Source organism: Cynoglossus semilaevis, chromosome 13, assembly GCF_000523025.1.
Source record: "Cynoglossus semilaevis isolate Cse_v1.0 chromosome 13, Cse_v1.0, whole genome shotgun sequence".
Taxonomy (NCBI): domain Eukaryota; kingdom Metazoa; phylum Chordata; class Actinopteri; order Pleuronectiformes; family Cynoglossidae; genus Cynoglossus; species Cynoglossus semilaevis.
The window spans coordinates 18,266,295-18,293,896 of NC_024319.1; the positions used below are offsets into that span (position 1 = coordinate 18,266,295).

Sequence of the window (27,602 nt, forward strand, 5' to 3'; positions counted from 1 at the left end):
GATGGACTGGAACACATGTTATAATACAACAGAGGAGTCCATTCAAATTTTCCTAATTAATGTTGTTTACCACTCTGGAAGAAATCTTTTGTTTTTTAAATATGAAATATTATTCATAAGTTGTTTGTGCACTCTTGTCACATCAACAACGCATTTTTTTTCTCTGAAATGTAATTGTTCCTGAAAAACAAAAAAAACAAAAAAATCTGGAAGGCCTCAGCAGGGAAGAAGTGTGCAGCTGAGCCTCATTGTGAGTCTGGCCAGAGGCCATCCCACCGCTGAGCTCCTCATCTTCCTCTCAGTGCCATGGTGTGTCTCCTTCTGAGGAGGGGCTGGGATCACTGAGTGCTGCAGGCTCTTGTAAAACTGTGCAGGAAGTCCCTCGCTTTTCTTTTTTCTACATTAACAGACAATCGATGAAAGGTATTTTTTCTGCTTCATCCTTCTCCTCCTCTTTTTCTCCCAGTTTTCCATTCGTTGTGACTGATTCCCTGCCTGAAGGGCCTCCTTCACCTCTACTCATCCCTCCATTCCTCTTCCATAATCTGTATCTCCAGCCCTCGACGCCAGGGGCCAAACACGCTTCGTCTCCACCCACAACCCCATCTCTGGTCAAAACTCTGATCGTAGTCTCATCCATGTAATTTCTAAATTAATTATTCAGACTCCACCAGCCTGTGAATTTAAATCCATTATGTCTCTGCTCCACTGAAGAATTTAGGGGGGTGATTATTGTGGGGGGACAGCAGATTAGATGAGTAAATGATTCTTCAGACCTCACTTGACTTGAGGGTCTCATTTAAAAACGGCTGTGTCCCATTGGAACAACTTAACCTACATCTGCCTTAACATGTTCATTATTTTTCGCTTTATTATTTGAGGAAAGATGATTATACAAAAAAGCCAATATTTTATTACCAGTAATAGAACTTGTGTTTGTAGAATAGTGTTTGCTTATTGACTTCTCTGTGTGTTGGACATTTTCTACATCAGTCCACCAGCAGCACACACAAACACAGCTACGTTGCATCATTCGTGACTCACCAAGAATATCCTTTCCAGCTGGTCCTGGATGTCCTTCATTCCCGGAAAGGCAGCCACTCCTTGGATCATCTCAATGAAAATGCAGCCCACTCCCCTAGAAAAAACAAGGACACATAATACTGTAAGGCTGTCTGTTTAATTCTGTCTTAACAAAAGCATCTCACTAATTTAGGAGAAGAGAAAAAAAAGCCAGTGGGTTACATAAAGGATGTTTTATTTTTTAACAAATAAATAAAATTTAAATTTATTTTAAAAACAAAGCATAATGTTTTTATTATTTTAGCCATAGCTGACAAGCTAAAATGTAAAAATAAAATGTATTTTCTTTTTGGGATTATTTATTATTGGGAAAAAATTCATTAGAAGATTACAGTATAACAAGCCATTTTGAGTTCATGTTCTGTAGGATTGCTATAAACTTCTCAGTGTAAACCAAAATAATAACAATGAATGATTAAATAACATTTAACATGTATTGATGATTTCCATCCATATTAATCCATATTTATATTCTCTTCTTCAAAATAAGTCATTCTATGGCTTTTCAAAATGCAGTACCACTGACGGCCACCAACCTGGCTTAAAAATCTGTGGCTTTTGTGGAAATCCGTTGATGAACGTATTGCCAATTCCACTGATGAATTGCTCCGTTAATTATAATTTCTCAAGTGCAAGTTGATGTTTAACCATGATTCATTTCTTTTATGGCCAATAAATTGTGTATTAATGAGCTATTACTGTCCCGAGGGGCGTGTTAATAGTTTGGTTGTGGCAGAGCTGTAAAAATCAATGTGAAGACATTCCTTGCATAACAAATTTTACCACAAAGCATTAAAGTTTTACAGCTTTTCCTCTATTTCAGGAACCAAAAGTGGAGAAAAACTTTGTCTCAATTTACAAACTCTTGACATTAATCATGTCAGCACGAGTTCAAGTGCCGCTTACTGACCCACTGTGTGTTCGCAGCTTCGGAAAGAGGTTTAAATATCAACACATGACTTCCTTGGGAAATAAAGGCCAGATGGAAATCACGTGCACCTGGTTAAAACTCAGTGAGTGAATGTAGGTTACAATCCATTGTGGAGTTGTTACAGTGGAAATGGTCGGAGTGTGTGCTCGTGTGGGTGTGGGTGTACACCTAATTTCCTTTGTAAAAAGTATCTCTGTTTCTTGACACACTATTCTCACTATGTGCACACTTTCTCCCTGAGCTGAAACACTAGAAATGTGATGAGAGAGAGAGAGAGAGAGAGAAAGAGCGAGAGAGCACAGGGGACATAAAGACCAACAGGATGTGTAACCTTTAACCTCAAGTGAACTCTTACATTCTTTTCATTTCAATGCCAGTGCTTTAAATAATATAAAAAAAAATTCCCCCGATCTCTGTGACACAGCTGTGAACTCAGCACATTGAACTGGAATCCATTGTGCACTTAAGTGTTTTACACTCTTCAACTGTGGCACTGTTAAAAACTAACCATGCCTGATGTTAGTGTGCTGCATTTTACATGGACAAGGATTTTCATTTAAATACAGGGTTTGAGTGAGTGCTTGGAACAGTCACAAATCCTTGAAAAGTTTTATACAGTTCGAAAACGTTAAATATATATATAATATAATAATATATAATTAAATATATACGTTATTTAATTATTTTATAAAATAAAAAACCCCAAAACATAACCCCAATACCACACATGTACCAGAACTTGAAAAGTCAAAGTCAAACTTTGTGTGCTCAAATGTGACATGTGATTTTCAAGACCAGAAAATTGCAATTATTCGGAACAGTGAGACGCTGTAAAATTCAAGAAAATGACCTTCAAAGAATAAAATTGGCTTGTGTAATTGTGTATGAGTTTTTTAATTAAGGGAGAGGAGTTTTAAGTTTTTTCATATTTAACCTAGTAAAATTTGTAAAAATAGCCTGGCAGAGTGGCTATTACAATTCATCAAAAAGCTAGCAGAGGTGACAAAAAAACAAAAACAAAAAAAAACAAATCTAGCCATAAAAAAGTAAATTAATAGTAAACATATTTCAAAAGACTGTGCTAATTCAAAAATATAGAAGTCAACAATAAAAAACAGCAAAGTTAGCTTTTTAAGTTAGCATTGGTCAATGTTAAGGGAAGGTTTAGCCAAAAAAGGGACAAAATAGAAAGTGAAAGAAATAAGTGCAGAAATAGTTGCTAAAATTAGTAAGAATGCTTAACACTTTTATGGATACATCTATATTGGGTTGTGTTGAGGGTATGTAGGCCATCCAGGGTGGTCCCTGATGGATTGGAGCAAATTATTGATTATTTGTTCTCGGTCGTAGCATGTAGCACAAAGTGAGTGAATTTCTGGATGTTCAGATTGACGCCCGTTTTGTAGTTTCCATTTTACACCCTTAATGCTTCTCTAATTGTAATTACAGAGTGTTAGAGGTGCTGCGGCACAGAGTGGGGAGGAGCAGCTGCGTGTGATGACTTTTAGCTCAGTAAATGAGTCTCAGTAAATACTGGCTTGTTTGCTGGCAGACACTTAATGAAGCCTCCTGGTGGCTGCAGACCTGGCTGAGCGCACACGTGTGGTATGCATCGAAAATCTCTGCTGCTCACAAACAACAAATATCCAGTGATGCACATTAAAAATGTGTCCTGTGATAATTTGCCTAAATAACAACAAATAATGTTTTGCACATATCTAATAAATGATCTCAATCTTGTTGATGTTGATCTGTCATTCTTTTGTTTCTCTGCTGCAGCTTTATTAAAAGCCCCATGATGTCCAAACAGGTGGAGTAGTCTGTGGATCCCAGCAGGACGTCTGGAGGTCGATACCACAGGGTCACGACCTCATTGGAGTAAGTATGGCTGGGGACTGACTTGGCTCTGGCCAGACCTGAAAGAAAGAGGACACAGCAGGAGTGTGTTAGAGCGGAGCACAACATCTAATGGTAATAAATGATTTCTTTAATGTCATCTAAACCTGCACTAACCCTCAGACCAGTACACGTTAACAATGTTAGAAAAAGTTAAACTACATTCTTTCTCTTGACATCCATAGACATGGTAGTAGAAGAAGTACTGACAAATACAAGTACACACCTCATTAGTTTTGTTCTTACATTAATTAGTAATTTGAGGAACAATTAGGTTCTGGGTGTCTTCCTGACTCTAGCTCTGGTGGCCCCCTAGAGGGCCTAACATTAGGTCATTACAACGCACAAAGAAATGTTGAAAAAGTACATTAGCCTCGAATCGAGAAAGAGGAAATTAACCGTCTGCTTTTCTTTGGGCTATAACAAAATTTGTCCTGTTATGTATGTTATCAATTAGTTGAATCCCCAATACACACACACAAACACACAGATTTAAAATTAAAATAAAATAAAAAACTATTCACTTTAATAAAACCAATTATTCTAATACATTTTAAATTACTTTGTGATGTTGCATTAATCCCAGTGAAAACTGCACTGCCATAATCCTTTTTACATAACAGCACCAACATATCTTTGGACAGTTGGATTTTAAGACTCCTTTGAAGCCTGTACAAATGCAAACTGTGAGCGGAAATCATTGACGGTTCCGAAAATATTCTCCGAGATGTTAACAGACTCTGCAAACCAAAGGTCCTTTAAATTAATCACACATCATTTTTCAGTTGGTTCCAGGCAGTCGCTGACCTTTGCTGGTTCTACACTACATCCGTCTTTGTAAAGGCAGCTAAATGTGTTGAATATTAATTCACATTGTCCAGGGTGTTTTCACTGCGCAGGCTTTTCCAGGCTTTAACTTCGGCCCTAATCTGGCTTTTTACCTCCTTGGTACCAGATTAGTTAAGTACGTATCTGCCGTCTCCCTTGGCAGCTAATTGTAGAGCAGTGTGCAGATGCTGCAAGCCTTAATGAGACTGATGGCATCGCCTCTGTCTCTTCCCAAGTGGTCGCAGGACTTAATTAAACCATTTAAGCTAAGTTTGAAAGAAGGCAGACTTCCTGCCCTGCTGCGTGTCCCCCGAGTGTGGAGGAAGAGGGGGAAGAGCAAGAACAAAAGAGATGAAGGAGGGCAGCATTTAACATTTCCTGGTGTCTCAACACCCACAGGAGAAGGTGGTTCCAGCCAGCATCCATCAAGGCCAAGCTCTGTAATTTCCACTCAGTGATACAGAGGAGAATAGACATCATTTAGCTCACACTGAGAGGCTATCATTTCCACTGCACTCCTTCTGTGCGGCTGTATATGCAGGGGGTGGGACGTGGGGGTGTTAACAAAGACAACATGTACTCATCATATCAGTAGCAGGAGGCTGACTTGTTTGTGATTTAAAGAGACAATAGCAGAAGAAACTAGTCCAGATGAAGAAACAACTGAACCACAAGCACAACCATTTCAGCTCAATTGTTTAAACAAAAAACAAAAAAACAGAGCATATGTTCACCACAGAAAGTATTGATAATATATTGCTCTGAAATAGTTTCTTTCTGAAGAAGTACAACTAATTAGGACCACAGTACCTCCCTAAGAAACATTTTTTACACACCGATGTATTGCCTGCATGTCTTGTCATGTCATGTCTGCCACTTTTCTGTTCCTGGACACTATTCTTTATCAGCTTTTTACACGTTTTGTTTGGTTCCTCCATGAACATCTAAGTGCTTTACCTCCATCAAATACTTTCCTGCCACTCCTGAATTCTCAGCCTCCACCTCCTCCTGAGCTCCACTTATCTTTACACCTCACTACAGTCTCAAACACCCACATTTACTTCTTACTACCATACACCAGCGTTGACACTGATCTCCACACACTCTGAACCTCCTACAGTGTCATCTGCTGCACTCACCTTACCCCAGGTACTCAAACTCATTCAAGTCTTTCCACTGTATTTAACACTACGCCACACTGTTACTGGACACTTAATGCAGGTTCAGGACAAACTGATGTGAGTCCACAAAAATATGTATATGATGTGCAATATTTATTCATAATCAACCCAAACTCCTCCTCTTCTTGTTGCTGATAAACATTTTTCAACAATAAGAATAGTGTGTGACTGAATAGACTGTCTCAGTGGGAGAGACAGAGAGATTAAGTGCTGTAGCTGTTTTGCGTCGGTGTTTCCATTTGCTCTGACTGTTGGTTTTACTGTACCTTGTGTTGGAGTTAATAAAGCTGCACTGATCTGATCTTTCAGCTGGAAACCCCTCTAGTGTATAGACACCAGACAGTCCTACTTCAAAGGCCTGACCAATGGATTAATGTTCACACACACACACACACAGAGAGAAAACAAAAGATCAACCTTGATCTATTACAGCTGACCTGTCCCTCTGTCCAGGTTTCTGGTCACTATTCAATTATGCATCACCATCCAACACTACAACAGGTGTCAGATAATAGACTTTACAGTGGGACAGTTAGACTGGATACTGCAGCAGGACCAACCGGGTATATATAGAGAGAAGGATTAAAATAGGTTCTTCCCCCCAGGGATCACAGCCCACTGTTCTTTTGAACATCATTTTTGTAGCATCTGCCTCCCTCTCTTCCTCCTTCCCCTTGTACTCCTCCTCCTCTTCCTCCTTCCCTATTTCTCCCATGCAGCAGATTGGTAGTAGGAGCCAGAAGGCTTTTTAATGCTGTTTGAAATCTCTCCACACAGGGAAAACAAAAGCAGCTTCTGAACTCATTTGCACTCATGGGCAACACCCAGAAAACATGCATCAAAACATACTTTACTGTTGCAGATTTAAGCCCGGTGTTAAAAGATGGAAGAAACGAGGCCTTGCAGTGAAAGCTAACCCATCTTTAAAACTGAGAGATTAGTTTAAACTAAAAGACTCGTAGCCTAAAGACGTTCGTTAATACATTTTTATCAAGTGAGTCTAATCTCTTCCGAGGTCTACGCTGTTTTTCCTTGTTGAAATTCCACTGGGTGTCTTATCAATCTGCACCAGTGAATTATTGACTGCTCTATGTACAGTGCATAGTTATAAGAGTCTGCAGTGATGTTAACAAAGCTATAAATTGTTATTATCGAGTTGAATTAATCACAACAAAATCAGGGAAAAACAACAAAACCTAAAACTAATGGGGAGGTTTATTTTTTCACCATCTAAAACACAGTGACCACACATGGCAATTCTACATGCAACATCGACCTGCTTTACTGTAAATCACTAGAAATACGACTTTGTGTTGCTTCATCATGTTCAAATAAGGTGTGTTTCAAATGTGTGTTAGATGCTGGTTAGTGATAAGTGGTTGAGTAAAGGGGCAGACCATCTGCCCATGTGTTATAATGCGTTACAAATTGTATCAAATGGATCTTCAGATATTAATGAACGTGATCACCGTGTTAATGTAGACAGCCCTAATTAAAAATTTATGCAAATTAATTTCATATCTTATATTCTCATTTCCTCAGCACCTAAAACTGACTCTTATACATGATTCAGTGATGCGTGATCATAATGTAATAGACATTACATGAGGAACATTGGTTTATTATGTCCACAAAGCACAGACAACATGCATAAATCAGCAAAAATATGGCTATATTACTGTTCTGATCCTGTTTTCAATTAATTCAGGCTTGGTTTTTATTTTTATTAATATCCTTTTCAAACATTTCATATCCTTTAAAGGCCACACTTAATAACTGGCAGCAGTAGATGCAATCTTTTTTTTTTGCCAGTGACCAGTGATATTAAACATGCACATCAGTCTGTTAAGACTCCATTAGACTTGTAAGTCATGAGTTTTATTGTAATGTCTGTTCCTTTATCTCTAGATATAAACCCATCGTCTACAGGTCGTTTTTTTGCTCCTGTCACCTGAACTCCCCTCTTCACTCTAAGGATTTTTCATTGGTTCATCATTTTCCAAACCAGTAAACCAAAAATTCCCATCAGATACTTGTCAGAACACCTGTTTGTGTCTGCGCCTCCTGTCAGAACGGCTACATATCCTTTGGTGTAAATGACCTTCCCAAGATTTCAGACAATTGAAAAATAAATTCATACCATCCATCATGTCTTATGTACAGTACGGTCCCAAGAAATGATGTGGGCTAGGATGGTGTGTGTTTAAAAAGAGCAAACTGCATGGGCAACATGCATTTACCGCCCCCCAGCTTTTATGTCTAATGAAGCTCGTGGACAAACTGTAAAGCTAACAGTGGAGGGAGCGCTTCTTCATTTTTTGGTAATTATAGTAACTTCAGTTGAGCAAAATTCAGCACTTAACACTGCTTAAAACAATTACCATGTTTGGCTTTAAGAAAGGGTTTAGTGTGTGCTTTGTTTTCTGTGTGTGTGTGTGTGTGCATCTTGTTTGACCACCTGCTGTTGTCCCAGCTCATTTCCCAACACAAAGTGGACTGTAATGAGCTCTGCATTAGAAAAGGGACATTACTCACATGCACACACATACATGCACCAAAACACAAATCAACAAATGTGGTTTTGCTCAGCCTGGGTTCAAGTTAGGCTAAATAAAAAAAAACAGTGTTACACAAAAACATAACAGTATTTACTAGATATTTGGTAAGCTTCAAATGTCTGGGTGTGTAACTCAGTTAGAAAAACCCCCGCTCCAATTGTCCGAGTGTTACTGGGAGTGGAACTGTACGCTAGGGCCCGGTGAACAATCTGCTCCAGATGCCTGAGAAATTCCTGCAACACCGTTGTCACATTGCTTCAGTCCTCACACATCATTATCCCGGGCAGCTGTTACTTTACAGCGCAGCCACAGCCCGTAAAATAAACACAGTCATCAGCTAAAGACGGCATCGACTGCCATCTAATACTAAACTACCTTTTTTCATTCAATCCCTCAAGTCCCATAAAGGAATCATAAACTTGTGTTGTTCTTGACTCATCAGGGTTTAAGTCCCCCGTTCAGAAGGCAGACTTCAGGTGTTTTATCCTCATCTGATCAGAATCTGTTTCATCAATATTGTATTTCTGTGGAGTCTGCCCTACCCTGCATCCTATTGGCTAAGGTACACTCGACCAAATAGACAGAAAATGAGTTGATGTGGTGACTTGGCATCTTTACTGCAAAACTATAAAACTATTTTAGCATCTCTAATCTAAAGATATCAACTGTCCAGTCAATCGTTGAATGTCCATTATCCAGATACTGTATTAACAATGACTTCATTCAAAATGTCTTCGAAGGCTCTTAAAAAACTGAAACTTTCTGCTTAACCTTGTCAGAAATACTGTACCTTACTCCTTTTGCAATTTGGAAACAAGTTGTACACAGCTATGTGAAGAGCTTGTACTGTATATTCAGCCCAAACCCAGCTCCTAAAAAGTGCTACTAAAATGGCATATCAATCTTTTAAAAGTAAACAAGTCCCTACTATATTTGTAGAGGTGCTGAGGTATCATAAACAGAAATATCTGATAGACCCTAATAAGTCAAGTGCTCCAGTGTTTATTTAAAGCACTCTTTATTACAGCCTATAGCTGTAGATACAGTTTCCTCGTTGCTCCATTCTGCCTCAGGTTTAATGGCGTGGTAAATTTGAAGATTATAGCCCCACGCAGAATCACTATGCAAATACAATAATATAAATCACTCCCAGCACAGCACCTAAGTTGGCCTCAGTTAGTTGTGCTGTTGATACAGAACACATGGTCTCCTTTAAAACTCTCATTTAAGTGTTGCTTGTTTGTGGAGGTCGTTAAAAAGTGAAAAACTGCAGAAGAGCAGGAAAAGAGTGAGAAAAATCTGGAGCCACTCCAAAACCAGCAGCAGGGTTACAGGGACCTCCACCTCTACAGCAGATGAAGAACAAGCCGTCAGTGCTAAGTCAGCTAATGGTTGACCCAGGTACTTATTATATACAACCTCGACAACTCTCAACTTAGGAGAGTGAACGGAAGTCAGGCCACACTCTGCCCTGTTAACTTTGTCCATTTATTTAAATAAAAAAAGCCTTTGTAATAAACTCAAAAGTAGATGAGGCACACATCTTCTGTTAGTATCGGTAAACCTTCCCTGTCTGCAGGTGGTGCTATAAACACAGATATACAATTATTTGCCACTGTTTTATGACTTGGTCTTTAATAAGTACTATATTTTGTTTATGAGGACAGTGATTCACCTGTGGACATAGGAAAAACACCAACATGTCTGAATTGATGGGCACATGGTACTACAGTATTAACACTGGTTACACACAGATATCTCTGGTTACATCTAGAGAAAACCATGTAGTTTTTATATATTTAAATAGGCTTTTATTATACAGTATCTGCCCTTACACACAGATTCCAATTGAGGAATTTGTATCGTACCCACGGGCAGAAGGTCGTACGTCCAGGCCTCACCTGATGACACACAACTGAGCTACATGCATGTATAGGTCAGTCTGCATCCTCCTATTATTTTGTCAAAAGGTGAATGTTCTCACGGATCATCGGACCCCTACATCAATGGGCATCAAAGACAAAAAAAAAAGGGGACTGATGAGTCCATGTTTGAGATTAAAAAAAGTTATGTTCTCGCAGTGGCTGTACATGGCCAGAAGTGGTGACATTATGTCATTTTTAAATGCTAAGAAAAGATGTAAATTAACTAACCTTTGTCATAGTTAGGATGATTTTTGTTGTGAGAGCAACCTTGAAAGTGCAGTCTTCACTGTAGATTTACCTGACACGTATAAAAAACAATGTAAAACTACACTGAATATTGTTTGGTTGTCTCTCCTTTTCTACCCAGTCAGAATTCTTCGTAACTTCGTACACTTGTCCTCGTCTATCAAGTGCTAACGTTGGCTTTTTTATATTCTCTACCCTTTGGTTGTTGACCATATAAATGCTCTCTCTGTGTTTGATGAAAATGTTTAGTTGAACATTCCTCGTGCTTTGAAGATTTCGTAATTATTTAAAGAATGTGTAGCTTTCCTTATAAAAGCCCGACCAATATACACTAAAACAGAAACAGACAACGGCAAAGCAGCAACCTAAAGACAATAATAAGCTCAGAGAACACAACAATATTAATGCTATAAAACAAGATGAAAAATTCTATCATTTTCAATATCTTGACACACCTTGTAAAATTGAGCAAATTATAAAAATATCAGATACTGGATACTGGTAACATTCTACAGAACACAGGCATGAGTTATGGCTCTAGAGAGAATCCGAGCAACAGCCTTGAAAATCAATTTCTTGTAGGTGCAACGTATCCCATCACTACCTGCAAGAAAATCTCAAAACCCTCCTCTACAATATTCTCTGTGTGTCATTCAACCTTTTAAACAACACCATGAGGGCGTCCTAACGTGAAGACAACTCTCTGCAGGCATGGAACAAAGAAAGTTTGGAGAGTCCTCGTATCCTTGACCTTGACTTCAAGGAGAAGTAGTTTGAAAAGACTTTTGGTTTTCTCCCAGGGACCATGTCTCATTTCTATGCATCCATCATCCAACCACGCTTCACGGATGCCGCTCCACCACCACCACCACCACCACCTCTCATTTACCCCTCAGCTCTTCATTTGTTAATCATCTGCCTCCATCCCACTCCACCATGGCTACTGGCCTCAGCTGTCAGCCGTTAGTTTTCCTGCTGCCAAGACCTGGGACCACGGGGAGCACTGGCGGCTACACAGACGGGCATACACACATGCATGCACACGGACACACACACACACAAGAATCCGCTGCCGTGCTTTTCGTCATCTGGCATCCCTCAGGCGGATTCTGTGTTTTCTACATGTTTGTTGAGGAGCGCCGCCCCAGTGGCAGATTAATAATCCAGGGAGGTTCGTTTGTGTTCATTTACTATTTTGTCCATTATTGTACCTCCACTCTTTATCTTTTCTTCCCCCACGTAATATTTCTACAGTAATAGAGGTTTTGCATTATTAATGACTGCTCCACCAGGCAGAGGGTCAGAGGGGTGGGAGGGCTGTAGTAGATGAATGGGTGGAGAAAAAATATTTACAGGGTTACAAGAAAGGAGCTGGATGAATAGATGAATAGATGGATGGGTGCTGTGTACAGAAGGCTGGGGTTTCTGTCCGTCTGCCCCCCCAGGAAGCCAGACAAGCCCTGTTTGCAGTGTTTACTGAGTGTGGAGCCAAGAGCCATATGCTTCCACCTCAGGAGAGGTTTCTAACACTCACTCACTCTCACGCACACACAGACATGTTTTTTTCTAGGTTAGACTAAAACAAACAAGGGAATATTTTGGTCAGTGATACTTCCACCACACCAATATTTAACATATTTTAACAGCATTTCTGCACAAATAATATCCCTGCAGCAGGAACCTCTGCTGGTGTTCACTTAAATTTGTATTCATTGTTCGACACTGCTGCACTTTAAAGGCTAAAAATACAATGGAATAAAAATTCACATCCAATGTAATGTAACAGAACCCAACTTAGCACTCTCAATTTAGCATTATCTTAAATTACAGAACCCAACTTGGAACTCTCAATTTAGCATTATCTTAAATTAAATGATGAGGAAACTAATGTTATTTTTTTTATTTGAAAAGATAGTTAAAGTGTTCAAAATCAGGAACTCGGAACAAGGTTCGCAGAAACACAGGACAACGCTACAGTAAACAGCACAATGAACACAGTCACAGCCACCGAGAACAATGAACCTTCTGATCAGACACTCACTCACTCACTCACTCATCCACTTGATAAGCCCCCCTGTATTTACCAGGGCAGGACTATTACCCACTATTTTCACTAAAAGCAGGAAATGGCTTTTTACATGAACCAATCCTGTGTGCTTACATGCTGTCTACCTGACTGGTGGTTGTCGTTGGGTAAAATTTCTGTTTTAACTTTTTTTTTTTCTTATTTATTTTTTTGGACAAACTGGTTTATACATCTCCTACCAGGCTGCCGTAGGAGTCTTGTATTCTGATTTGGAGTCATTTCCAGATCGTTCAAATAACAATACAGAATCTGCAGACCCTCAGAGAGTTGGGCATATTTACCAAAATCTGCAAGTTTGAGCTCCCCGGTGTCACTGATGAGCAGATTCTGTGGTTTCAGGTCGCGGTGAAGGATGTACCTTTGGTGAATGTAGGACAGGCCTCGAAGTAACTGGAACAGGAACAGCTGAAAAACAGAAAAAAAGGGGAATAAGTACAGCTTTAGAGGCGTAAATCTATAAAAAGGTAACTCACTTTTTGTTATTCTGGCATTCTGATGCATCCTCGAGTCACTTTTAGTCCCCTTTAAATAAAGCAAAGTCTTCTTGGAATTGGGAAAAATGTTGCAAAAGAAAATCAGTGACATATTTGGAGGTTCCTTGATCAGTAGGTTTAATGGTTTAGGCCAAGTACGTATTAAAGAAATATCAACCAAGAGCTTCAAAATAAGGAGGAGGAGGATCCTGCTGCAGATAATTTACACATTACCATATAATTAGCATCCCATTTCCATGTTCACATATTTCCACTTCAGTAGATTTAGTAAAGATAAAGAGACGTATGGAGAAACCCGGTAATCAGTTAAGCTGTGACTTTACTGTGGTCTGACTGAGAGATGTGTGAACATCAGACCTCTTCACCTGCACCACTGAATATTGATTAATGGAACATGGTAACGATATATAGATTCCAACATTACTTCATGGTTCACATCTACCACTTCATATAAGTACAGCATCCAGACTTCTAACTCTTTTTAATCTGTAATTGCTTGGTTTAAAAATATATAAGTTCCCTCTGTCGCGATGATTTGTCCGAGGAGTCAAAGAAGACTTTGAGTTGACAGCAAAATAGGTGTAAAAGAAGAGCTGCTGCCCTGCTCGTATTTGGCGTGAAGGGCAGCAAATCGATTGCGTGGAGCGAGGCAGGACTGCTGACATCAGGGGACAGGAAGACAGCAAGACAGAAAAAAAAAGTTGGAATCACTGAACCTTCATGGAGGGAAAGGTTAAAATACATGGGCACATTTTTTTCACCCCTTGCTAGAAATTGCTTCTTTCCAGTTCCAGTCGGCGCTCATGAAAAGAAGAAAGTTCTTTCCTGCATTTTGAAGTGATCATCAATGCAAGTTTATTCTTTTGTACGCAGGTTTTCCACTCAGCGTTTTATTTAGATAGTTTTGAACTGTATATTATAAAAGAGCTGAGCTTCACAGGCCGCTATCATACTCCATCTGATTTAAACTGAAATATAAGGTAAACTGCAGAAGCTACAGATTCAGTTAACAATGAAATTTGAAGCAAGTGCCGATGCAGAAATCAATGATTCCTAGAGCATTTGTGCCATTTCAGCACATCACTCTGGAGCTTTAACAATGTGATAATTATTTGAACCATCGAGTGCGTGATGAACACAAAGCACATCATTTATTTTATTGAAAGCAGGAAATGATCTTTGGGTCAATGTTTGGCACCTGAACATATTTTTATGGGAGGTCATTTTGTTTTAATACATTTATTTTTCTCACTCTGCCAACAGAAAGGACATTAACCCTTTTAATTTAATTTAGTTTAGTTTTATTTTTGTTCCAATTTTAATTTTAATTATGTGTAAAAATTTCCACAAGCAATGAATTCTTTACGCCATTTTTAAGTTGATTTTAATGATTCAGGTCAGTGGTTCTCCACTGGTCTAGCACTTCACGGTAAAGTACAGTCTATATTTTATATATTTACATGGTACAATGAAATGCATCTTCTGCTGTTGGTTGTTTTTAAGAATTTCTTTTCAACAAAATCTTCATATTAACCCAAACCAACAGCACAAAATCCAGTCTAAAGTATTTTTGTTTTGCGTTTGATATCTGCTACAAAAATGTCAATCAACAAATAATAAGCATGGAGAGCGGAATTTTTACTCCCCCCTTAAAATTCTTCTCCCTTTTCTCTCTTACATTCCTGTCCAATTAAGCCGACTGAAGTGCAGTGACATCCAATCAGAGACCGGCGCTGTCTGGCATCTAAACTCACCGGGTCAGTGCTTTGCTTCACCACGGCTCAGTCAGTGTGTGAAGCAGGGAAATTAGCATGGGGAATGTGTGTTCACTCATGTATATCAAACATCCATTTGAAAAGAGCTCACACTGTAAGAAGCACAATGGTGTGGAAATAAAAGGAGAGAAAGACAGAGGAAAGGAGGCATGTATTCTCCTCCACTCAGCTCTTTAATTCACACATCACACAACTCTTTTTTTATTGCCGTGTTTTTGGCTCTGACGGCAAACATTGCTCCACCGTTGGCTGAACGTGCTCTGGGCAGAGTGAGGAGGATTTCTGGACCGATCCATTTACCAGTGGACAATGACGAAGAACAAAAGTGAAAGCAAAAATGAATAACCAGGAGAGGCAGCAAATGAAAAATGACAAGTTGTGTTAGCCTGTTGCTGCTAGTGTTAATTATGTAAATTGTTAATTTATGCATGGTTGTTGTCTGTGCTGATCTCTGAGCTAATTTTACTTTACTTTAATTTTGCCATCTTTTTAAAACATTTAAAACATTAAAACAAGTCTGATTTGTGGCTGTTGCTGGACCAGGTGTTTTTTTAATAAACTTAAATAACAGGATAAAAAAACCTCGGGTCACCATTCATTTCTCTACATTTTTTCTTTCCTACGTCTGCTTTTTTGCCCTTCAAAATAAAAGCATGTAGCCGTTTCCTCTGATGTTATCGTCAGATTTTAGGGCAGGTTCTATAAGAAGCTGCATCTAATGGTCCAGAGGACAGGACCATGTGTGGAGACACCTATTTGTCTAACCTACCTATTATATGTACAGTCAATTTAATCAAATTAAACCTTATCCATTTGGATAGTGGGAGAAAACCATAGAACTCAAAAACAACACATCGAGAAAGATCAAGGATGGAACTAACCATCTATTGATCCTCACGGTGTAAGGCAAGCGCATCAACCACCTCTCCACTGTGTTGGTTCAAACACAGAATTGTATTTTTTTTAATATCTGAAGTTGAAGTTGAACTGACTGTACTGTGAATGAATCCCAACAACATTTAATTTGGAAAGTGAAAATGTTATTAGCTGCGTAATGTTGGATGTTGGATGAATTGAGTCAAATGCTGCATCACGCTCCTGTCTTTGGCCAGTGTTACAGGCAGATATGAAGAAACAATGGAGGTGCGGGAAATCAGTTCTCTTTTAAGTCCCCTGATTTGCATTACGCTGAGAGGTTATTATGGAAGTATTGATCAACCGGAAAGAAAAAAGAATGAAAAAATAATATATATATGTATATATATATATATGTATGTATGTATGTATGTATATCCTGTCTGTCCCAACACTAATGATTTGACGTTTCCTACTGCAATGCACTCTAAGACTTGGCCTCTTTCCCAAGGCTGTTAAAGTATATACTGTTGTGTATTTGACTCTTTATACTGTTTTATGTTCTCGTTGCAGTGTCTCATCTTTTATGTTTTGCTTGGAGATTTACTTCAATGGCTTCTGGAGTGAGCTGCATGCATTAAGAAACTTGTTTAACTACAGACTAAAACACACTCGTGTGATCCCAGTGGGTAGTAGTGAGTATGTGTGGTACTTTATAGTACAAAAGGATACTCCACAGTGTGCAGTGTTTGTGAGAGAGACTCTTTGTAATCATAATGCGTTTTTAGCTCATAACTGCAGTAGAAGTAAGACACATGATCATAGTTAGAGCGGCCATTAACCTAATCTTTCATCTACAGCCTATACAACATCCATCAGCAGCACACACCAATAAACACACCGCTATTTCTCCCATAATGAAACTCCCATCCTTGCTGCACGCAAGCCAAACAGAAAGGAAAAGAACAGAAATGCACAAATCACTTCAGTTATGCAGCATCAATCAATCCAATGCGGTGATGTTTGTCTCGTACTTGAGGAGCAGCAGAGCATGAGAAAATGTATCAAAGTGGCAGCAGCAGACTGGGATCCACATTCAAATTGATAAATCTTAAACCACTGCACGCAGTACGTGGAATAAAACAGAGAGACTTAGCTTAGGAAACGTTTTAATGAAGATGCTAAGCTAACAAATAGTCCTACACGCACGTGTAGATCCTTCAAAACCGTTTTTCTTATGCCTTTTCAAACCATGAACCTAATTACTGAATAACTTATTCAATAATTTAATGGAGCCTGTTTAGTTGAACACAACCCTGATATACTTGCAGAATATGAAGAAAGAGACACTTAAAGTCCGACCCTGACATTCACCAACAAACAAATATTATTTTCAGTAAATAAATAATTTTCAGACTAATAAAAAGGAAATTGATATTTTTTCCCAGCATACCTGATGCAGCACATTAATGTGACATGGAACAGCGGTTAGGAATCACTGCTTTACAATACCAGAACATAAAATAATCAATAATATATTTTGTGTCATTTTATTTAGATCCACTTACATTGCTTGCCATAAGCCAAAAATACAGGCAAGTCAATTTTTTTCGATCTCAAGACGGGATTAAGAGTCAGTGATTTTTATTGCTGTACAAATTTTTTTTTTAGACTTTTAGAAATTGGTATTTCACAGGTGTAATATATCGCTGTAATTTCCTCCTTAACATAAATTTTAAATCAGTTTGCATTCCTAAAACATAACGTAAAGTACTTGGAATACTGTGATCTTTTGTTTACCCTCTGTCTTGAGAAAACCATGGACACAAACCAGTGCCAACAAACACACAGAGACTCTGGGTCCAAACATTAGCGCTAACTAACACATTCGCTGTGAAGTTACAAATTGCTTGTAAAAAGCTAAAAGGACAAAGAGTGGATCAACAGTGCTGCTAAGTGTACATTAGTACATTTACTGACAGACGTGAGTGAGTGAAATGGCGAGGAAAAGCTGAAACGACGGAGCATTAAATGACGAGAAACTATCCTCCCATCTGCCAACAGGCACAAAAACAAAAAAACAAAAAATCCAAAATCTTTCCACTGAGTTTTTATAGAAATGCCATTTAATGGCCTGAATCAAGAGACCTGGCACCGACTTTGGCAATCAAGAGATGTGGCAGTGGTAACGCAGGACTGCAGAGCTCCAGATACGGCCAGACGTGTAATTGGCTCATGGTTTAATGGGCAGTGATGTGGTGCAGCAGAGCCTTGGTGTGTGTGTTTGTGTGTGTGTGTATGTAGGGGAACTAAAAACACTGCTGCACACTCCATAGAACATCATGGACTACATGTATTAGATGACACTCTGGCGGTTTTGCACTTCACTGGCTGAATCAAGTAGGCATATGCACGAAGTAAAGACATGAGCTACGATGAGCTGAGGATTCAGGCTCCATTTCCTACGTCAAATTAAAACACCTCGCCAGCGCAATCTGATCCATTTGAAAAAAAAATGCAGTACAGTTTTAGCTGGTATTACTGTATAGCTATGATCCCTAGATCCCTGCTTCATTATAGTGAGCTAAGTCTTTTTTTTTTGTCATTTTGATACTGGATTCTTTCTTTTTTGGTCCAAGGATAAATTTAAGTGTTTCATTATTATTTTTTTAAGCACCCTTGTACTTTTGGCCAACACCCATCTCTAGGCAATAAAATGTTGTTTTTTTTAAACCCATTTTTGAACTTTTATCCATTACCTTGTCTGTCAGTTAGCTGCAGTGCCCAGTTTCTCAATTAACCTGAACTATTTGTCATGAACTGGAAAAATCTTTTGACCATCCAGTTTAAATCTCAGGCTTTTTTAATTACTGTATATTCCTCTACCCACTATTCAGCATTTGGCATAATAAATCTGCTTTTGTAAAAGGATTTCCTAAAGGGTTTAGAAAGGTTTGAAGCTTTGGCACCAAAATACTCAATGAAAAAACACCCCAATCAAAGAGACAGAATTGGCAGAATTGACTGAAAACAACTGTGACTGTTTCTACAGACGACCACTAAACTCTCCAAAGTCTTTCATTTTCTATGATCTCAGATTCATTGACGTGTGAAGCACACTGATGTAATGAGTCCAGACCATCAAACTGACTTTATTTACCGTACATAGCAACAACAGTTGGCCAACGCCTGAGCTGATCACCAAAGAAACGAGCTGTCAACTGATCATTGGATGAACATCAGAATCAGATGCCAGTGTTAATCGATACTTGGCTTCGTTTAAGACCAACTTGCGGAGGTGAGCCTGAGCTTTGGTAGCTTTGTTATGGCTGTTACCAGGAGAGGATGATGATTTTTTCACAATTGTTGGTAGTCAAGGTCCAACGAGGTTGGATGAGTTTCTCTGATACAAAAAACAAAATGCCTACATTTATAGCTACGTTACTACGGAAAGACATTGCTAGCTGATTGTGTCGACACAATTACGTGATTTTAGTTTGGACACTATCTGTTATTTGTTCCACTGACTTGTGTTCATTCCTTTTCGATTAATAAAGATGTCACATTTCCCTCCTGTTTTCTGATAAGAATAAGACTTCAGCAGCCATGGTTGGATTTGGTCACAGTCTCGTGAGATCAATTATAGCAGTGTTGTTAACGAACTGCAGCCAAATGTACAGCTGTGGGGAGAAGGTTCTGGTACTCTGCCGAAAAACTGTGGCTGTTGCTTTTTAAACAGAAAACTTAGCAGATCGTAAACTGCACAGACACATGCAGGCTTGTGTTTAACCAGTGGTTGTATCAGTGTTTCAAGGAGTTCAAGTTTTCCTGGATATGATAATTCTATCCCATTCTTTATGGACTACAGCTGTAGATCCCCTACTGTCACCAGTAGAAATCAACCTCACTCTGGTACTTAAGCTCATTTCTCTCCCCTTATTAAAGCACTGTCACTGTCAACTTAGCCCACGAGGCAACAGAGAGCCAGCTGCTCCAGTGCATCTGTGACATATAAATGTCGATTAGAAATGGAAACATTTTTGAGGCAATAAAGTAAATGCATGATCGATGTTTTATGCCTCAAAAAAGAGAAGGATTTAAAAAACTAGCATGTCTTTGTTGGAGATGAACAGCAACATAAAAATGTGGAGCTCCGTGCCACATTTAGCCTGTGTAGTCAATCACTGTTGAGTTGCATTTTGTGGCATTACTTGACAACACTGGTTCCTAACCTTTTTTGGCTTCGATTTACATTTTGAAATTACAAATTTCTGGATACATCAGAGACATTTTTCTTTATCATGTTTGTTAAATAGTGTTGTTTATACAGAGTGAATGTGAAAAATATATATGTATATATATATATGTTTGTGGGGTTTTTAATCATAATTTTTAAAAAGAGCTTTATTTATTTATTTTTAATTACTAGACATTTCAGGCATCCCCATTTGAATTCCAGGTGACCCCCACTTGTGGTCACGACACCTAGTTTGGAACATACCTCTCTACAAATCAGTATTTCTTCTGCAACTAATTAATAATGAAATCCCATTATTTTTCCTTTATCCTTATATGTTTTATAAGTTCAAACTTTATAATTTTAAAACCATATTACAATGATATACAAATTTACATTACACTACTCAGGCGTTTTACACTTCACTTTGATTCTGGTGGTAATCAGACCATTTTAATTCCCACTCTGAGAATGCTGGGTATTCTCAGCTCAGCGTGACGCTGCACAAACACAGCCGTGTAAAGCCCGTAATTAGATTAGAAACCACAACTCACAGATTCAAAAAAAAAAAAAAAAAAAATCACAATGTTGTTGCAATTCTGGCAAAACACTGCTGCTGCTGCCGTGTGAGAATAATCCTAAATTATTCATGTGAAAATAAGTGAGGCTGCTATTATAAAACACTATTACTCATGTAAATCCTTGGTGGCGAAAGGTACGAGCTGTTATTGAAGAGATGTAGCGTGAGCTGTCACTTCACTGCATGAAAGATCGCACTCACAGCCCTGACACTATCACACTGAGCTCATTCACTCCATCACCGCTCCTTTACACCTGCTTATCTAAACTCTGATCACTTTCATTTTAAGATTTGTGAAATGACAGTTGGTAACCACCGTGACTGTAATGTAATTTTATTTAGACGAAGGAAACATATCTGTCACTTCAAAACACTAAGGTCGTCTGTACTAATTCAAAATGGATTCACAACCAGCGTTTAGGTGTGAGTTGGGACATTGTAGCGACATACTGTAAACTGTTGATACATATAGAGCAGAAGTGTCTGCACTTTTTTGGCTCTGGAACTACTATTCAAATGACCAGACAAAAACTGATCCACCTACATTGAAAATATTTTAAATATATTTACTAATATACACTGAACATACTTTATATACACATTATATGTTTGGGTACAAATTAAATGCATGTAGCACTAAGGCACTATATATGTCAATACTTTATACTTTATTTACATTTTATTTGATGACCAGTACTACCAGTACTCACTTCTGATCTAGAAGTTTAGCTGCGGGCAGAATGCTGCAATCCAAGTTTATTTTTCTGAGGCAGTAAAGGCATCACTGTCCACTCTTTGCTTCTGAATGTTACATATTGAATGTGGTCTTGTTAAAAAAAATGTGAAAAAATAAACACTTCCATTTTCACTTTTAAATCTGAGCAATTTCATAAAGATCCACTGGAAATGTATTCTTTTTCACAGAGATTGATTGGGATTGAAAAAAAAACACAGCAGATGGAAAAACACCGAGAAACATCAGAGTTCCAGCAGAGCTCCAGTGAAATTGTTCAATTGTAACAGAACATCTGGAGAACAGGACACTGAATCATGACAGACTCAATAACACTTTCAACAAAAATTCATTTTAAACTCATTTTAAACTAATTAATACAAGGTACGTTTTTAGGCTGTTATACATACCTTCACATTGTCTGGATGGAGACCCCCTGGGTGCTTGTCCATGTACTGACACAGGTCCGTGTGCTGTATATTGGAAAAAAAAAAAAAAAAAAAAAGACAGGTTAATATAATCACTAAGGAAGATCCCTGCAGTACCAGTTCTGACCTGATTTTACTGAAAAGCTAACAACAGAGCTGACCAATCAAGATCAATGGAGACGTTATGTTATTTAGAAATGTAAAAAGCTTTATACATCAGCACAGAATTGAAATAAATCAGCAAAGCAATTCTTTGTGAGTCTTTATCGCAGGTACTTCTCCACAACAGCCACTCAGGCTTCAGCACCGATACGTCTCATTGTGTCTGGTGCAGTAATCAGTCTGTGCTGCTTTTACATCTCCGTTCAAGCTGCAGCGACCAGACTATTGTTTACCTCCCAATGCTAATGATGATTGACAAGAAGAGGACGGAGGGTAAAAAAAAGAAAAAGATGAAGCAGAAGAGGCAGAGGAATGTATCAGGAGACAATGAGAGACGGCGACACAGACGAGGACATGGCGACTGAAGAGAAGAGTCAGTAAACATGTAGCAGTTGCTGTTTGAATGGTTCGGCACAGACACCGATTCCTTCATACCCTGCAACCCTCAAATGTGAAGTGAAATGTATGGCTGTCGTTTCCCGGGGTGCATGTCAGTGAAGTCTGAAGATTTTATCTTCCCTAGAACGAATCACCTTTCATATCAGATTGGAACTGAGAGATTTATCTGTCCTTTCTTTTAGCATCAGCTATAAATGAAGTAAACAGCCAAAAGGCATATTTTAAAAGAGGAACAAGATGATTTTTTTGCCCGATTTCTTGGAAACAGCCGTCCAGTTGTCAGGGGGTAGTAGCAATTTTTTTTTTTTTTAGTTGGCCACTTCTCTGTGCAGCTCCAGAGATTTTGTTTTCCTTTCTTGTGATTACTTTTCATGCACCAGTTATTTCCTAAATATGTCAGACCCTTTAGGAATAAGATAAGATAGTCTGTGTGAACAAATACAGCTGAATAAATTATTCAAATCTACATCGCTGTTTAACATTTCTGGGCTAACTATTCACAGCACTTTGTGGCAGCAGACAAATTACTGGTTATAAAATTACAGACTAGATTATATTTGTTGTCTTATAAGACAGAGCTTAAAAAACATAGGTGAGAGATACTGTCGGGCAGTGGTTCTCAAACTTTGGTACGCGTACCACCAGTGGTGCTCTCTGGTGGTACGTGGGGAAAATTCATATTTTCACATTTACATTTTCAATTGAATAAATCTGAAACATACCATGCAACAATTAATACATTTAAACATAAACATCTTTATAAACATTTTTAAACATCTCTCCTGTGTGTGGTGGAAGCTAATAGGGAAGGCCTGTGCTGCTGTATTCTAACATTGGTCATCATGGTGGTGCTCAGAGAGCTCAATGTTTTCTCAGGTGGTACAGAGTAGAAAAGGTTTGAGAATCACTGCTGTAGGGGAAATGATCAAGAAAATATGGGATGCCAAACAAGAGGATCTTTTTGGCTTTTATGTGTGTTGACCAGGTCGATCGGGATGATCATGATGAAAATGGTCTGATTTCTGTCATTGGCCTGTTGATACATACTGTACCTCTCAAGTATTGTTCAAAAAGGTGAAAAGATAATAGATTTAAAATGTCCAAAATAAAGTTTTATATTCAAAATAAGGAGAGGGGGTCCAAAGTTACTGCAGTAATAGAATATTCTAAAAAAAAAAAAAAAACAATACAAAAGCACAAACAACTGGTTGACAGATTAAATAATATGACAGTTGTACAAACTAATAATGACTGCACACAAGGAAATCCCCCTAAATCTAAACACCACATGTTCTTCACAGAGTTTGTAGCTCATGGGAATCAGCTGGAGAAACAAAACTGTTTTTATAAATTTGATTGTGAAAGTAACTTTTTTATTATAATTTAATTTTGGCTGCCACAGGTTGATTTTCTTTTCCTCTGTGGGTTTCTCTTTTTGAGCAAATTTTATGAGCAAACGATAATCTTTTTTGCGTCAGTAAAACACACTAAAATACTAAGTGGCCCTGTACAGGTCCCAGGACCCCTGGTTGGGGACCTCCACCCTACAGTTCCGACCTTTTCTCGGTTGTTGACTTTCACCCAGCAGCTAATCTCTGACATCATCCTCCATTTAAACATGAAATGCTGAGATCCACTGGCGTCTGACCAAATGTCCTCTTAAAGCTGACACTTTGACACGTGTTCTGTCCAATGAGAGACATCAGACTCTCTCCTCCTCATTAAGTACGGTCGGGATGGAAAGCTGAGTCAGCTGAATGTCTTGGAGAGGCTCGGCCTTGCTGAGCAATCCAGGACAAGAGGCTGACCTGAATACAAATGATCGGGTGCAGGCGAGGTTTTAACGTTTGTCCTCAGAGATCAGATCACGAGAGGACAGTGAAAATGCTTATCTTTTCAAATCTGATATTAGACAAATGTCAGGCTTGGCAACTGTAACATAAAAATGACATTGGTGTTTGATGAAACAAAATAATTAAAGAATGTGACTTTGTGCATGACCTTTATTGGATCCTGGAGATAAAATTTGCATTCACAAATGAAGAAAAGGTAACCACGTTTGTTACAAATGTGTCCTGACACACTTGGTTGAACCCACACCTGTTTACCTGTAGAGGTCTCTGTTTGTAGTCAGATCACACAGGTGGTTTGTTCAACTTGTTCTTGTGCAGCCAAGATGTGATAAACATTTGAATTAAGATGAGTCGCTGTTATTTATAACAGCGACAGTTATAAATAACAGTGACTTGAATAAATAACAGTGACTTGAATTAAGAAAAACGTGAGCTGCCTTCATATTCTCAGAAATCGGTCAAGGAAGTGTCACTCGTTCTCATTTTTGTGCCTCATAATAATATTGAAAAAAAGAAAGCAAAGTAAATAGATAATATGTGTGTGATGGAGTTGAAGACACAGACTTCAGCAGCAGAGCTCAGTTCCTATTCTAAAGCTGTGGTTTCATTTCCTGAGAAAACCACACACCAGAAACGGAGCGTCAGCATAAACCCAGAGCTCTCTGGTCCAAACGTTGGACTGGACAAAATCTACTGGTGACAGGCTGCACACTCACCACATATTCAAAGACCAGAGTCAGTGTTTCCTTGGTGTGGATGATGTCATGAAGGAGCACGATGTTTGTATGCTTCAGGCCTTTCAGAAGAGAAGCTGCAGACAATGGAGGGAAGCAGAGCAGAGTTATTCTTTGTTCTCAGACAACACGCTCTAATCTTATTCCTCATTAGCAGCATCATTAAGAAGACAACCGAGCTCACCACCGGCACCAGAAGACACAGGGTGTTAAGAAAGACTAAAAACAGACAGTGAGGATACAACATGGATTAACATTTCGCATAGTTGTCTATACACTGTGTACTAAACCAGTGGTTCCCAAACTTTTCAGCAGCCCACCTCTTTCTATATCCCATCTGGGTTAACACACCCACAATTCCCCACACCTTCAAAAATTTAACAACAAGCTTCCTAATTAGGACAGTATATTTAATCATTCTCTAATGACCAGAACAGACATTTAACGCTCAAGTATATATATATACACTTGGGCGTATATATACTGTATACACTTGGGCGTATATTACACTTGGGCGTATATATAATACTGTATACACTTGGGCGTATATATATATATATATATATATACATATAAACATATGTATATACATATATGTCATGCATTTATTATTAATTTAAACGTCAGCTTTTGATTCTAAATTTTGCAAAGAAAATGTTTATTTACACATCCGTTTTTTGTGTAAAAGCCCCACTTCAAACGGCCACAAACATTTTTCATTTCGCGCACCCCCTAGTGGTAGCTCGTGCACCACACCAAACTTTGGGGAGCCCTGTATTAAAGTTAAAGTTTTTTTAATATGAAAAACATCTTTAAAGGAATGCAAATAGTTATAAGACAAGTAAAAAAAGTTTATATTTAAAAATGTATTGTGAAATTGATCTCTGACCCTAATTTGACAATATGGAAAGAAAGAAATTTACAACTGGGTTTATTATCTTATCTTATCTATATCTTATATCATTTCATTTTATTTTTTACTGTCACTAGGAAGTTTTTCCATGGCACATACAGTATATGGACTGCAGCCAGGCCAGTTCAGTCAGTCCTGTTTTTGACAATATTGCAGCATAAGACAAACCAGGCATAAGGACAGTAACAGGTGTTTCTATGTAAATAGGCCTCAGCATTTATCAGTATAGTATCTTTACTAGCAGTCAAACTGGGCATTAAGAAAAGTACACATTTAAACTCTTATCAAAATAACCCATTTATGTTATCAGTTTTAAACAAGTACAGTAGTTGTAGAGAATGTTCTCAGCCTGTGAACCTACAGACAAAAACACACACAGACTAGTCACTGTAAAATAACACAATATCACTGAGTCCAAATGTGACAGGAGTTCCATTTATATTAAAGACGTAAAACAGATCCGTCGATTCCTGCCACACTTATTTCAGCAAACAGACTGAGAATTTTTATGGCCCCGTCAGGGATTAGCAGAAACATCATCCTTCTGAATACACACATTTTATTTTGCATGAGAATGACAAGGATTATATACAGAAATATCAAAGACCATATCTGTGAGTGAGCAGCAGTGTCTGTCTTCTGAATGTACTAGTTAGTTCAGTCAGTCAGTGGTCAGTCGTCCTCACTGAGTGCTGAAGCTGCTCATTTTAAAGATGCCTTTCTGATCTCCCCACTGATGAGGGGGGTTTGCAGTGGGCTTGTATTTGTCAGTGTGTATGCACACGTACGTTCAAAACAAAACTACAACAGAGAGCGCTGCAGATGAGCCGTGGGCCCCACTGCTTGAAAATATTTCTTCAAGTTAAAACCATTAAATATCTGACCTTTAATGAAACACATTTACTTTAAAATATTTCAACTCTCACCTTCTCTTATGGCTGTGAAGGGTGTCCCTTCTTCTTCTTGTAAACGAATCACCTTCAGAGCCACCAGCTTCCCATTCACCCTGGTGAAGACACAGTGTATGGTTCAAATATTCCTACTTAGTTATCCTGGTTTGACACCTTCAGACTGGAGCAACTAGAAAGATATTTGTAGCGTTATGCTAATGGTGCATAAACAGAGACACACAGTGATGCCTGTAAGTAAAACTGTACATCAAACACCCTAATGGTTTTTAGATAAGCATGAGAATCAATATAACATTCCATATTTGTGGACGTTAAAACCTACAAGAGTCCCCTAAATATTTGAAACGTGGGGAATTAATGATAACACAGAGTGGAGTGCATTCACTCTAATGAAAAAGGAGCAGAAATGTAATTCACTGGAGTGAGACCCAGATACAAGGCTGCAGGATTAAAAACCCGAGTGGATCCACCAATCAAAGCACAGCCGCAAACACATTGTTACGGAGAAGATTAGAGTCTGAAGAGATCCATATATTTATACTGTGTGGGCCGAAAAAGAAAAAGAGTAACAGGCCATTAAAATGATACATTAATATTGAATCTCTGAAAAAACATGGTGATTAAAGTTCAGAGAGGTGGAACACGTAGAGAACGGCTGAGGATTTGCATAAAACCATACACCGTAAGTGTCGTTGCATTTAGATGTGGTTCAATAGATTGAATTTTTCACCTCTCCTGTGGAATTAAATGTAACATTGAAACTGGTGGATTAAACAGTGATCGGACTCACTTGC

General features: G+C 38.5%; 1 protein-coding gene across 1 annotated transcript in view; it reads right to left on the bottom strand.

Moving 5' to 3' along the window:
• cdk14 (cyclin dependent kinase 14) overlaps positions 1-27,602 on the bottom strand; it is a 94,136-nt gene that overhangs the window by 20,564 nt on the left and 45,970 nt on the right. Inside the window, exons 4-10 of the mRNA XM_008324066.3 lie at positions 27,599-27,602; positions 26,824-26,903; positions 24,967-25,061; positions 21,819-21,881; positions 13,016-13,139; positions 3,807-3,930; positions 1,045-1,138 (exon numbers count right to left, since the gene is read on the bottom strand). The exon at positions 27,599-27,602 is cut by the window's right edge and continues 94 nt beyond it. Of these exons, the coding sequence (XP_008322288.2) occupies positions 1,045-1,138; positions 3,807-3,930; positions 13,016-13,139; positions 21,819-21,881; positions 24,967-25,061; positions 26,824-26,903; positions 27,599-27,602 (584 nt within the window). The remainder of the gene's footprint in view (positions 1-1,044; positions 1,139-3,806; positions 3,931-13,015; positions 13,140-21,818; positions 21,882-24,966; positions 25,062-26,823; positions 26,904-27,598) is intronic.